The following is a 14,924-nucleotide window of genomic DNA, read 5'->3' as shown; positions in this document are numbered from 1 at the left end:
TAGGTAGGTCAGGAGAGCTTGCTTTCTGTCTGATGTTCTGGACAAAACGGATGCATATCAGTACGAAAAACTGTGAGAATGTTATTAGTACACACCAGTTTTTAAAAAGTGAGATAATTGACATTTGACATTATATTAATTTCAGGTTCCCACTTAATATGTTTTCTATAAAAAATACTCAGTTCCCTGGTGGTCTGGTGGTTAGGACTTGATGCTTTCATTGCCCACGGCCCAGATTCAGGCCCTGATTGGGGAACTGATATCCCACAGGCCTCGGTGCAGCCAAAAATAAAAAATATAAAGAACTGTATTAATAAACTTGCCACATGAACTCAGTTTGAATACATATATTTGAATCACAATATTTAAAAACGATGTGTATGTTTAGAGCAACATTTAAAACAGCACAAGCATCCAGGTAGTTCTGATTCCGTTGATCACTAAGCTCCTCCCTCCATTATGCAAGCCAAGAATCCGTTTGCTGTAATACAGTAGGCCAGTGGTACTCAGATACTCACCATTTTCCAGAAGTTCCCTTTTACCTTTTTGTTTTAACCTTCTTGGCTTTGGAGATTCTGTTTCCTCTGCTCCTCCTTTGCCAATACTGCGGCTAAATTCCACTCATCTTTTAAGGCCTTCCTTCTCTCCCTTAACTCTTCCTTCAACTCTCATGTCAAATTGTATTATTCCTCCTTTATGCATAGAACAATTACTTTTTGCACATATTTCCTACCACTTATTTATTTTGCTTTCTTGTTCTCTCATGCTTCTCACATCTCATCAACTCATTCCAACACACACACACACACACACACACACACACACACACACACACACACAGATTTCAAATATCATGAGCAATATTAAGTGGAAGGATTAGGTATTATCTACAATTTTGTTCTGCTGCTGTGTACTCTGAATCCATGCCTTTGATTTTATATTTTCCTTCATACATCCTATTTCTACGCTAGTCCTTTTCAAATTTTTCTGTTGGCTCTCTGTAAAAAATTTTTGAGTCTCCCCTTGTGGCTCAGCTGGTGAAGAATCCACCTGCAATGAGGGAAACCTGTGCTTGATCCCTGAGTTGGGAAGAGCCCCTGGAGAAAGGAAAGGCTACCCACTACAGTATTCTGGCCTGGAGAATTCCATGGACAGTATAGTCCATGGGGTTGCAAAGAGTTGGACACAACTGAATGATTTTCACTGTAATAAATTTATGTCAAAAACTGTGTTTAGCTTTGTTCTTCAATATATCCTTCTCTCTGCCTACTATTTCCCTCTGTTCCCTCCCTTTCTCTTTTGTTGTTGTTTTTGTTTGTTTGCTTTTCATATAGATGGATCTCTGGATCATATTACTGCTTTGAAAAGAACCAACATTCTTTCTAGAGTAGAACTTGCTTTTTGTACCTAACCGTATATTGAAACACACATATATTTTAAAGAAACACAGCAATTTGTGAAATGCAAAGAGAAAATACTTTTCTTACATATGTAATTGCAATTACCAGTCTCCCAAATGTCCTTCTGTGCATTTAACTGCCAAGGATCCCCTAAGCACTTGGGTAGCCTGAGTGCCCTATTTCCTGGCCATCTTGGGGAGTGGATAAACTGCTACACAGGCCACTGGCACAAATGATTAGAAGATAGTTCATTAACACTGTAGAGTACATTTACAAACTTTCCTCAAAATCATAGAGAGTAGCTCAAGCTCATTAAAAAAACGTGATTGTTCTAAGCAAATGTGAAGTCATCTTATATGCCCAGTGTGGGGCTGAACAGGAGCTGCTTGGCATGGTTATGAGGGAATATCCATATCTTCCTGATTCAGACTCCTCCTTGGTCTTTTTCTTTGGGCAACAAAAGCCTTGCCAGGCAATAACTAGCTTTATTGATGCATGAGTTATTCTGTCCCTCAGAACAGATGTTGCATCACAGGAGACCATCATTCAAAGAGCAATTTTAAACACTTGAATCGCACCACAGAATCATAAATTATTAACATGGCTCCATGCTGTGATTTGGAAATGTAAAGTTGGGAAGTGAGAGAAAAACACAGAATCAGAGACAAATTGGAATGGAGAAATGCCAAAGTTACACCTCCCCTGCCCCCTGCAAAAAAGGGAACATACCATTATGACAAAGAAAGCATTACATGAAAAGCCAAATGTTACTCCATTGGATTTTTTTTTTCTTTACTTACACAATCATACTTTCAAAACTTAGCCCCATGAAAGAATTTCTTTCAACTGTGTGGATGTTTATATTATCTTGAATATCTCTGGAAGAAAGTACAGACAGGTTAGATGTTTATATCAGCTCCATCCCGTGTCACCTCCCCACATGGAGTCTACTTGGCATGGTGTAGTCTTTAACTGAGGTAATGCTTGAATAGTTATAGAATGAGGAGCTCAATGTTTGGGAAATTGATGACATCTAATTTATCTCTAGTATATCAGTTCTTCTTGAAAGTGCAATTGCAGACATGCAGTCTGTTACATCTCTGAAAGTTTTCCAGGCTGATTCAACTGTGTGAGGTTATAATGTACTCATTTATTATCCTTGCCTCCACAGTTGGTACCTGCTCAATATGACAGTCACTTAAGCTGACCTTCCATTTCTACCAAACCTCTCCATTCACCTTAGTTGGGCCTTCATCTTCCTCCATTTCAATCTACTTCTTAAAGCTAGTTTTCTTCTTCTGACCTCTTTTGAGTCACAGAAAAGTTTGATCATTGGTTTTCCTCTTCCTGACTAAAAGGATGAAGAAAATCTCATTTCTCTGTTTGTACCTCTCATCCTCTGAAACTTCCCTGTTGAGTCTGATCTAACATTTAAATGTAAAAGGAGTAAACTGTCTGGGACAATTTGAGAAACTAGAGGGGATTCTCTATTTCTCTCTCTCCCTCCCTATCTCCTTCCTTCCCTCAGCTCATTCCATCTCTTTCCTACCTCTTCCTTTTGCATCTGTCCAGATTCTTACAATTTCACTATTGAAAATAAACTTGCTATCATATGTTGCCTTTTCTGTTGCTCTTTCAAAATAGATACCTTGGGAAAAGGTAAATACATTGTCATCAACACTTCAGTCAAGTGATTTCTTTATGCCTAGGGCAGCCTGGGCATTCTGGAAGGAGGAGAGGAGGCTGGTGGAAGAGAAGGGGAGTTACAGGAGGGAGGTGAGAAAAGGCTCAATAGTGAAGGAAGGAGAGACTTCCTGATTTGCTGGCTGGCTCTGTTGACAGCTGTCTGACTGAGGAGCCTGCTGACTCAGCCTGCTGACTCAGTTGAGATTAGCTGGTCTTTAGGTAAAGCTGGGATGCTTGCTGTTTACCTTCCTACCCCTGCTCACCCAGAGCAACACATTTGGAGGCTGTAGACTACACAATGCTTTTTACAGGCCCAGAGGCTGTTGGGTAGAATAGCTATGAGTAAAGAGTTGGTGACCACCCTTCAAACTTACAGTAAAACCTTTTGGAGAGACTGAATCTTGTGAACAGCTGGCAAGTGCTTAATACCTGTGTTGGATATTAACCTAGAGAGAGACGAAATAAGAGTGAGTGAAAAACGAAGCTGGCTGTTTTAGCAATTGCCACCGTCTAGGCTTTCCAAATACAAAATATCCATATTGAGCTTTCAGAAAAGCTACCAGAAAATCCCATAATACACGTGAATCATGCTTATGTTTTCTATTTTAAGGCTCTAATCAGGGTTTAGGAAGCTGCTGATGCCTTAGAGAAAAGAAACTTACACTCAGACACAAAGATGGACACAATGCACACTTTTGCTAAAAAAGAAATCAACATAATCCAAAAGTAATTTGCAACTGGACAATTTTCCTAAATGATCCCCTACTTCCAGCCTCTACATGCTCTGAAGAATTGCCTCTTCTCTCCACGTGATTCTGTCGATATTAAGGCATGAATTCCATACCCTTTGACCTTAGAGGGCCCATGTGGGCCCATCAAACTCTCTCCTGGGAAGAAGTTGGAAGTTGGAAGTTGGTTAGAGTGGAGTCTGCCGATGCCATCATGCTCATGAGATAGTCCCTACATTTCTAGAGCTGAGGTTTCCAGAGCTATATTGGATCCTTCCCAAGGCTTTCATGTCTTGGCCTGGGTTCCCCAGGAAGCCAAGCCTGAGATAAAGACTGCCTTATAGATAGTATATTTGATAATGTGACTTCAGTGAGTTGGGACAGGGGAAATGAAACAGAGATGGGGGAAAGATAATCGATATGAGTTGAGTTGGCCAGCACTACTTGTGACTGGTCTTTAATGCAAAGGACTTGACGTAGGATATTTTCAAAATGGGTATCAAAACTGTTGCTCTGAATGAGGAAGAAAGGGCAGCATTTATTCACAGACTACTATTTCCTATTGGTTGACGACATCCCCATGATTTTAACTCTCCACTCTGACTTGTACACTTGTGGGTGCCCAGAGACTTCCCTCTGGGCATCTCTTACATTGGTGTAGAAGCTGCCCTGGGACTAGAAATGAGAGGAACACAAGGTCAGAGTAGGTGTTGTCCAGCTGAAATTAAGCCGGTTGGAATTTGAGTGGAACTGGCTTCCACAGCAGTGGTGAAGAAGATTTTCAATTGACAATGAGAGTTGTCTGGCATACTGTTTTTCAGCATTTCTCAGGCTCCTGTGAGATACTCAAAATCCTCCCAGTACCTCTCCACTCCCATTTCCATTTTCTCTGTGTGTCTTACCTACATTTGGTCTTTTTGCTGGCAAGCTAAAGAACCTGCACCAGTATGCTCATCATTGTGAAAGAGCATGTGTGTCTGGGGTTTATGATTCTAGAGTAGACTTTGGTGTCCTGCTCTTTGCTTCTGTATTCAGAGAGCCCATAAATTCTGCCTACGGATTCTCTGTAATGGTTCTCAGATGTTTTGCTCCTGCTTGGTTCTTAGTGATCCACACAGAACACATCTTCATCAGTTCTTCTTTTGATTATTTTGACAGCCCTTGAGATGGCCTCCCTTTGTTTTTCATTTGTGGAAAATGGCTGTTACCTTGGTTTTATGAAGACTTCATTGTGTTATTTACTTAAAAATATTTTCCCACTAAAATATAAACTGTTTCGTGTAGACACCTGAGTTAACACAAGCATACACAGCTACCTAACAGCCAGCACACTCAAGATAAAACCCAGTGCCACCACCCTTCAAATTATGCTGTGTTGCCCCTTTGTACAATAGTTACCTTTCCTTTTACTTCCTATTCCTCCCAGCCACTGATCAGTTTCTATTTATATAATTTTGCCTTTTCCAAAATGTCATATCAGTGCAACCATATATTATGGAACTTCTTTCATACAGTATAAGGCATTTGAGATTCTTCCATGTTACTGTGTGTGTCGGTAGTTCACTGTTCTTTATTGCTGGTTAGTCTTCCTTTAAATGGGTATTCATCATTTGTTCATTCATCAGTAAAAGAACACCTAGGTTGTTTCCAGCTTTTGTGATTATAAAAAAGTACTGCTTTAAACATTTGTGTGTTATGTGTGTGTGTGTGAGTGAGAGAGACCCAGACTCACAGAGGGAGAGAAAGAGAGGCCATTTCTACTTTCCTTGGGTAAATGTCTATGAGTGGGATTGTTAGGTCGATGGTGAGTATATGTCTAACTGTATTAGAAACTGCCAAACTGTTTTGCAAAGTGGCTGTACCATTTCATATTCCCACTTGCAATATATGAGAATTCTAGCAGCTCTATATCCTTTGGTGTTTTAAAAAGATATATTCTTTGAATATAAAAATAATATATATTTATTGTGAGGCTTATGGAAACATCTACAGAGGACAGTAAAAATCACCTCTAGATTCACTATCCAGAGATAGCTTCTGTTAACATTTGGAGTTTGAAATTTCTAACCCAAACAAATAGCTTTCATGATTGGGCTCCATCACCTCTGAGATTCTACTCAGAGAAATACCAACAGAAGCATTGCCATAACTAAATATCTGCTAGTTTGACACACTCCTATGCTACATTTGTTATTTAATCATATCCAGCCTTCCACTATTTTTAGATCACTTCCCATGGGTCTATGGAATATTCTTTTAATGAGACATCAAAGCAAAGACCACACTAGATATTCTTTGACAATCTATACTACTATGTGCAGATTGGGAATACAGTATGTGCTCATAAAATACTAGGTTAATTGGTTGATGTTTCTAAAACATTTCTTGCTTCTGTCACCAGAATTTATTAAAACCCTTATTCAGTTAATTTACTTGTCAGGTATCAACAGCTACTTGGAGTAATTCATCTTAAACAGGGAAAGGGAGGTCTGGAGGCCAGGAATCAGGAGGATGGACATGTTAAGAACTTGACACAAGCCATTTCATCTTTCCAGATTGGAAAGGACACGGAATGTTTGAATATCAAGGTAGACATTATATCAGACACTGCTCTAACCTGCTTCACACTCTTTTGTTCCATCTTTTACTTAGTGGTTACCATAGCAGCCAGCTACATACAGATTTAACTTAGCAGACACTGGCCTCAGCTATACTGGGTCTCTCTCATTTTCTACCCTAGGCTCCTCTACCATCTCTGAGTGGGACACTTGTAAGAATCTGCTCAACTATTTTGAGGCAGGGGGCAGATTGGGAAGTACTAGGAGGTTGCCGTCTCATAGGGCAACTTTTCTAGTGGTGAACTCTTCCATCCCTTGGGTGAACAATTCTGAATATATTCTAAAGGACACCTTAGATGGACTCTAGCATAATTAGGCCTTGATTTCCTGGTGGCAGTCAGCTGATAAGACATTTCTGAGTTAGCTTCCCTCATGCCTTCTTTTCTTCTTCTTAGTCATTTAACCCCTCTCCTCCAGTTTGAATGTAAAAGAAACTGCTTATTTGTTGAGTCCTTGTTCAGACATAGTTTGGATCACCTAGACTAAGAGAGATACTAACTTGTACCAAGTTTCACCTTTTCACGGACTCACTGATGGTTATCATCTGTCTTTACTCCAACTTTGTCTCCAGTTGCAGCCCGGCTTTGTTTCTCTTCCTTCTTTTACAGTAAAGCTTCTGGAAAGGGTTGTCTGTGAATGCTGTCTTCATTTTCTATGTTCTATTCCTTTTCAGCTTGTTGAGGATGCTCCAGTTTGTTTTCATGCTATATCTCTCCACTGAATCTACTTTTCTCATGCCCCATGACTACTAACCCATAAACAATAAATCTAACGGTCACTTTAAATTCTCTTTTTTTTATGCCTTTCAGAATTCAGTACTCTCTGCCAAGTCTCTCTCTTTTATTAGTTTCTGTCCAGTTGAACTTTTCTGTTATTCCACATCTTTGTTAGTCCCTTTGAGCTTTTTTTGTTGTTGATGCCCCCTCTATCTGTGGGCTTTCTAGGTGGCTCAGATGATAAAGAATCAGCCTGCAATGAGGGAGACCTGGGTTCGATCCCTGGGTTGGGAAGATTCCCTGGAGAAGGTCATGGCAACCCACTCCAGTATTCTTGCCTGCAGAACCCCCATGGACAGAGTAGCTTGGTGGGCTACAGTCCATGAAGCTGCAAAGAGTCGGACATGATGGAGCAGCTAAGTACATGGCACATTGCCTCTGTGTACTCTGAGCCTTCTGCCCTTTCTCTCTCATTTTGCTGGGAAGGTCTCATTTCCCATGGCTTCAAGTAGTGTTGATATGATGACCACTCCTAGATTTATAGTTGACTTCTGACCTCTCCAGTCTGTCCCTAAAGTTTGCTTCATATATCCTGTTCTGCATGTCTTATTGGCATAGTGAACTAAACTAGTTCCCCCGCTACTACCTTCACAGAACTGCTCTCTCTCAGTTCTTCCTCATAAATAGCACTCCCATCTATCAATTGTTAGAAAGTGACAGTAAACTTGGCTTCTTCACCCTCACCCCCCAGAATTCACTCCATCTCGAAGTCCTCTTAGATTCCATTTCCAAAATATTTCTTGATTCCATACAGTTTCTTCTATCTCTATCAACACTGTTCTAGAACAAACCGCCATCATCGTTCAAGATTTCTGTCATAGTCTACTGCTTTCCAGACATTTAATCCTGTCCTTTTCAAACCCATTTTCCATTCAGCACAGAGCATTCATTTTAAAAATGTAAATCAGATGGCATTAGTTCTCTGCTTTTCTTTAGTTATTTCCCATAGTAAAATTTCTACTCTTTACTCCCTACTCTTGCACCCTCATCTGATGTCATTTCCCCAATTCACTTCAGCACCACTGCTTTCCTTCAATTTTTCAGATATACTAAGTTCCTCCCTGTTTCCCGGCATTTGCTCATGCTCCATCTGGAAGGCTTACCATCCACACCTTACCTGGCCAACCTCAACTCATCCTTCAGGGTTCAGTTACAAATGTCATTTTCTGAGAGAGGAGCTCCCTGATTGCCGAGCTAACTTAAGGTTTTTGATTTTTCCCAGTATAATCATATTCTTTTTAGCAGTTTTCCCTTACTGCTGCTCATCAAAATTCTCAACTGTACATGACTTTTTGTTTATGTTCTATTCAACGTCTGTGTCTTCAGCCAGACTGAACATCTTCAACATTCTTCCAATGACAGAAATCATGTTTTTTCCTGAAAACTCAGTGTCGACACAGTGGGTGACACTGTCAAGTGCTTGTGTATGTACCAGGCCAGGCAATGTGTTATGTGTTGTCAGAAATGAACACGAAAAAGGAATCACTCACTAGTTATGTTTCATACATAATGGATTTAATATTAGGGTAAATTATCCATTACCTGATGTATAACAACCTGGCTCTTTCTTAGTAAATGAGTAAGACTTATATAATTGAAGGAGAAAAAGTTTTCTTATTATCAATAATAAGAGTGCAAGTACATTATTTAATATCAGTAATATGCACTTCCAAAGTCACTATACTTATGGGACATCTATAAATGTCTATAGATGCACATTGAAATCTTTGGTCTTTATAGAAAACACACAGCAAAAACGGCTAAGATTATTCCAGTAGTTTTGAGTTTTAGACACTTAAAAAGATCTAGTGACTATCTAGTGAGATGGATTATTGATGATAACTCTATAGCTGCAACTCTTCATAACCCCAAGATAACTCAGGAAATGGAGTTTGGATGAACACTTACTTTTCAATTCATTTTCCCCCTTTGATCAATAAATTCATGTCTGATGGAGCCTGGAAGTGGGTAATCAGCTAGGAGCTCTGTGTCTCAATGGGTTTGCTTTGGTCAAATGACTGTTTGCTGTGAAATTATTTTGATTCACTGAACCACAGTTAATCTTCAAAAACAGGTAAAGGCCTGAGGGTAAAATGCCAACAAATTTAAGTTCTGCAAATGGATCTTCTAAAGCGAGATAACTGCTCATAGTCCTCCCTTCTCAACAGCCGGCTTTTCATTCTGAACTGGTATTAACACCTTTCATGCCTGACTGTCCCCAGTATTGATTACAGTGATGAAAATGGATGCTTCTATTGCCAGGATGAACTTAGTGAGGTCCCTTCAGTTGATGGGAACCAATTCCACTGTCATGCCATCTCACTCAATAATATATTTGCTTCCAAGAACAATTGACCCCACAGCTCTAAGGCTCATTGTCCTGAACATCGTTAGTGCTTTCATGAACATTCAACAGTGCTGGTATGTGTTTTTTTCTTAAACTTTCAGTGTTTTGGGCTCACTTGTCTTGCTTTGGGATATACATCTTCCTTCCATACAATGTCCATCCTATCCAAAAGAGGATGCCAAAGACCACACCCTTGTTTTCAGGGAATGCACAGGTGAATTGAGGAGTTAAGGTTAGTATAGAGGAAATGGGTCTAGTGGGTCTAGTGCTAAGATATATGTTGTTGATGGTGAGTGTCTTAAGACTCAGGGAAGAGGAGAGCAATGTGAGATGGATTACTCATGGAGGAGCTCTTGCAGGAAGGAGAGGAAACCAGATTTTAAGACAGTATAGAGCTTATTGGCCTGAACTAGGGAAATGAGTGTGTATAGCTTAAACCACAAGAGGGGTTTGAGAGATGGGGCACAGAGGAAAATGGAATGGAAAGGGAAGGGAAAGAGGAGGCAGTATTTCAACAACTTTAAAAACTAGGTAGAGAAGCATGTGGAGAAGGAAATAGCACCCCACTCCAGTACTCTTGCCTGGAAAATCCCATGGATGGAGGAGCCTGGAAGGCTGCAGTCCATGGGGTTGCTGAGGGTTAGACACGACTGAGAGACTTCACATTCACTTTTCACTTTCATGCATTGGAGAAGGAAATGGCAACCCACTCCAGTGTTCTTGCCTGGAGAATCCCAGGGATGGGGTGCCTAGTGGTCTGCTGTCTATGGGGTTGCACAGAGTCGGACATGACTGAAGTGACTTAGCTGCAGCAGCAGCAGTACATAATCCACTGAACTGAAAAATGTCAGAACAAGACATCACTCTTCATCACACGAGCTAGCCAAGAATGCAATTTTTTCTATTCCACCCAAAATCCACCATGGCAGGGAATGATCAGTTCTGAGACTGTGTGAACCAGTTTTCTTTTAGTTTGTGAACTAAGGCAGAAGCAGAGTTCATACCATGGACTTAATGGCCTCTTGAGATATTTTAAAGAAAGCTGAGCACCGAAGAATTGATGCTTTTGAACTGTGGTATTGGAGAAGACTCTTGAGAGTCCCTTGGACTGCAGGGAGATCCAACTATTCCATCCTAAAGGAAATCAGTCCTAAAATGTTCTTTGGAAGGACTGATGTTGAGGCTGAAACTCCAATACTTTGGCCACCTGATGTGAAGAGCTGACTCATTGGAAGAGACCATGATGCTGGGAAAGATTGAGGGCAGGAGGAGAAGGGGATGACAGAGGATGAGATGGTTGGATGGCATCACTGACTCAATGGAGATGGGTTTGGGTGGACTCCGGGAGTTGGTGATGAACAAGGAGGCCTGGCGTACTGCAGTCCATGGGGTCGTGAAGAGTCAGACACGACTGAGCGACTGAACTGACTTGAGATATTTTAGGCAAATTTGATATAAGAATGGGATGCTGTTAGTTGTGTGTCTAGGTTAGGGGTTTATTATTTTTGCCAAAGCACATTTCCTAGAAGCCAAGAGTGAGGGTTTGAACTTGAGCTGCTTTTCTCTTCTTCTGATTGGTTTATCATGATATATTTGCACCTAATTTAAGACTGTTTCTTCCTTATTGTTTTTACATTGTAAAGTGCATTTTTCTGTCTCTTAGATAAAATGTACTTCTTCCTCCTGACCACTCTGGGAGAAGTTATACACTGATTCATAAGAAGGAGAGGAGTGTCCTATAGTTAATTAATAAAAGAGAAGACTCCTTACCTTTTCAGGCTCACTGATGCTAAGATTTCTATTAAATGTAGGTCCTTATTGACTGAGAGTTTGTGTCTCTATATACACCATTAGAAAAGATGCTAACATGTACTTTCCAAATCATTAAAGATTTGATTAAGTATAGAATCACATAAACTTGGAGTTAGGTGGGAGTGTGTGTAATAAGCTGTCGTTCAATGAAAAGGGCATTAGACTTAAGACTAGGAACCCTGGATTTAAGTGCTTTCTCTCTCACAAGCTGGATGGTGTTAAACAGTTCATTGACCTTTTCAGAGCCTCAGTTTCTCCTTCTGTAAAGTGATCTTGTATACGCCATTTTCCTGAGACAGTAGGAGAGCCTGTTTTCTTGTCTCTCCAGTCTCATGCTTTCAAAGTTAGAAATATTTAACTCCTGTTCAGCTCAAACTGGCCTTGGTCTCCATGGAAACCAGACTCTGTAGCAATCGGTGGGAATTTAATAAGCCCCAAAGCAGGGTTCTGAAGATCTCAGCCTTATTAGCCTGGCTGCAGATTCTGTGTGTGTGTGTTAAGATTTATTTATCATTGATTTTTTGGCTGTGCTGGTCTTTGTGGCTGTGTGGGGGCTTTCTCTAGTTGCAGCGAGTGGGGACTGCTCTCTAGTTGCAGTGTGCAGGCTTCTCATTGTGGTGACTTCTCTTCTTATAGAGGGTGGGCTCTAGGTGCACAGGATTCAGTAGTTTTGGCTCCTGGGCTCTAGAACGCTGGCTCAGTAGTTGTGGCCCATGGGCTTAGTTGCTGCATGGCATGTGTAATCTTCCTGTCCCCAGCATTGGCAGGTGAATTCTTAACCACTAGACCACCAGGGAAGGCCAGATTCTGTTTTTTTTTTTTTTTTTTTTAAAATTTATTTATTTTTGACTGTGCTGAGTCTCCATTGCTTTGCATGGGCTTTCTCTAGTTGCAGTGAGCAAGGGCTCCTCTCTGTTTTGGTGCCTGGGTTTCTTATTGCAGTGGCTTCTCTTGTTGCGGAGCACAGGCTCTAGGGTGTGGTTTTCAGTAGTTGTGGCGCATAGGCTCAGTAGTTGCAATGTATGGGCTTAGTTGCTTCTTGGCGTGTGAAATCTTTCCAGACCAGGGGTTAACCTGTGTCCTCTGCAATGGCAGATGGATTCTTATCCACTGTGCCACCAGGGAGGTTCCGGATTCTGTTTTGACCTAATATTCTGGCTTAGCAATCAGGCTCTGGTCTTATTCTCAGATGGGAAGTGTAGCATAGCATCAAACTGGTAGCTCTGACGCGAGAAGTGCACGTGTGCTCAGTAACTTCAGTCATGTCCAACTCCTTGTGACCCCCATGGACTGTAGCCCCTTAGTTCCTCTGTCCTTTGGACCCTTCAGCCAAGAATACTGGAGACTGGAGTGGGTTGCCATGCCCTTCTCCAGGGAATCTTACCGACTCAGAGATCAAACCTGCTAGAGGATCTGGATTTAAGTCCTGACTGTACTGCTTTTTAAGATGTATGGCCTTAAGGAGTTAGTTGAAGTCTATAGGACTCAAATCTTTTATCTCTCACCCAGGGAAATAAGATTATTCAAAATGAAGCCTTAGCTCTGTGTCCAGACACTGTTATTGATCATGCATGCTGTGCCTGCTAAGTTGCTTCAGTCACATTTGACTCTTTGTGACGTCATGGACTGTAGCACTCCAGGCTCCTCTGTCCATGGGGATTCTCCAGGCAAGAATACTGGAGTGGGTTGCCATGCCCCCCTCCAGGGGATCTTCCTGACCTAGGGATTGAACCCTTGTCTCTTATGTTTTCTGCATTAGGAGGTGGATTCTTTATCACTAGCACCACCTGGGAAGTCCATTGATCATGGTCCAGACTTATATTCCTTTGCCCTCACTGAGAGCTTGTCTGATTTCCTGGTTTCCCTAGAACCTGAACCATGACTTGCTTTCCTCTAGTTCTCTTGGGCACTGAGATGCTGTTTCTGTGTCTGGGTCTCTTCTGCTTGTGGGACCTCTATGATGCCTGGGCAGGGTTGTCTGTTAAACCTTTTGCCTGAGGCTCCTTGTGCCCTGTTGCAATCACTGGAAGCCACAGCTGAACTTCCCAGATTCCTCCTGCCCCTTTTCTCTAATTTCCTCATGCTTCTTTTGACAAACCTGCCTGGATTAACCTTCTTGCCTGTCTGATTCTGTTCAGTCTTTGGGTCCTTATCATGCTATCACCTAGAGGCTTGTTGGTCATCTCAATGAAAATTACTGCAAAGCCTTGAAAAAAATTAAAGATGACTTACCAATTAAAAAAAAATACAAGTGATCCAAATTTGTTGTCTTCTGTGATGACAAATGACTATAAGAAATAATGCTACAAAGTGGATATTTTTAAATTCAACACATTTATGTCTATAAGGGAAAGGTGATGTATTAATGAGGAGGAATACAACGGCATTTCAAAGGAAAGAATTTGGGGAAAAAATGGAAATTTATTGCTGAAAATGATGCATGTTTTCATTTATAAAAACTCACAGTGCGTATTTTAAAAACAAGACTATGCAACTTTCTGACTCTAAAGCTTTCCACTGGGTTTTGAACCCTTTGATTAGAAACATAAAAATGCAACATCTTTCAGGTAGTTTGTAAGAACATCTGATTGACATTAGGGAAGAAAATTGACTAGCTGAATTTCATAAAAATGTTTGCATGAAAGAACTGGATTGAACATGAAGTCTGGATGACTCAGGGAGTGTAGACATAGGCTTGTCTTCCATTGGAGCTATTTGTTTCAGTGAAGTTTTGTTCTCATCTTTGACAGCCATTAAAATCTAATGTTGATATGACCCATGAATTGCTTTTCCAAATGTTAAACTAAGGATTAAAAAATAATAAAATGTTGGGGGGAACAAGATGGTGGAGGAGTAGGTGGGTGTAGAGTACATTTCTCTCCACGGATACGTCAAGAATACAGCTTCAGACACAGAAGTGTGTGCAGAGCACCAGCTGAGAGTAGACAGGAGTACCTGACCAGTGGAAAAGAATATATAGAATCTTGCAAAACTCAGTTGGATGAAGGAACTAGGGGGAAAAATAGGAGTGTTAGTAAGGTGGGACCTGCCCTCAGTGGGTGGGGGAACTGAAGCAGGGGTCTGATCCCCACATCGGGGCAATATCTGAGTCAGAGGAGAAACATTCAAGGCTGAGAGTGAAACAGCTGATCTGTGGCAGCCTAAATGGAATGAAAATCAGACAGTCCTTGCCAGAGCCATACATGCCCCAGACAGGAATGCTGGTCCCCTGGAAGGTGCAGCAACTGGGAGCTGGAGTTTAGGGATTGTGGAGCAGTCCTAAGGTGATGGTTGTTGATTGAGAAAGATGGATCAAGGGGAGGTGAGGGAGGAGATCGTGGTGGGAAATGCCCGTGGAGGAAAGCCAGGCAGCCATGGAAGCAAGGCGATACTGCTGAGTCACATGTAGGGGGTGGAGCCATCACCATAGCCTCTCTCTCCTCACATGCCAGCATCGGCAGCTGAGCAATAGAGAGACTGGCCCATCAAACACCTGACGCCCTGAACTACAGAGTAGGACCCCACCCAGGATGCTCCTTTAAGTGCCTGATGTGCCA

At 41.4% G+C, this 14,924-nt stretch overlaps 1 protein-coding gene across 2 annotated transcripts in view; it reads right to left on the bottom strand.

Annotated features, from left to right (window-relative positions):
• The window catches only part of FSHR (follicle stimulating hormone receptor), a 190,401-nt gene that overhangs the window by 28,507 nt on the left and 146,970 nt on the right, over positions 1-14,924 (bottom strand). Inside the window, exons 5-6 of one of the 2 annotated variants that reach the window (XM_069583374.1) lie at positions 3,461-3,532; positions 2,201-2,278 (exon numbers count right to left, since the gene is read on the bottom strand). In XM_069583374.1, coding sequence (XP_069439475.1) covers positions 2,201-2,278; positions 3,461-3,532 — 150 coding nt within the window. The remainder of the gene's footprint in view (positions 1-2,200; positions 2,279-3,460; positions 3,533-14,924) is intronic. The other variant, XM_069583375.1, reaches the window with a different exon arrangement.

Source organism: Ovis canadensis, chromosome 3 (genome assembly GCF_042477335.2).
Source record: "Ovis canadensis isolate MfBH-ARS-UI-01 breed Bighorn chromosome 3, ARS-UI_OviCan_v2, whole genome shotgun sequence".
Taxonomy (NCBI): Eukaryota; Metazoa; Chordata; class Mammalia; order Artiodactyla; family Bovidae; genus Ovis; species Ovis canadensis.
Note: the sequence above shows the minus strand (reverse complement) of the source record. Positions and strands in the feature narration are given on the sequence as shown.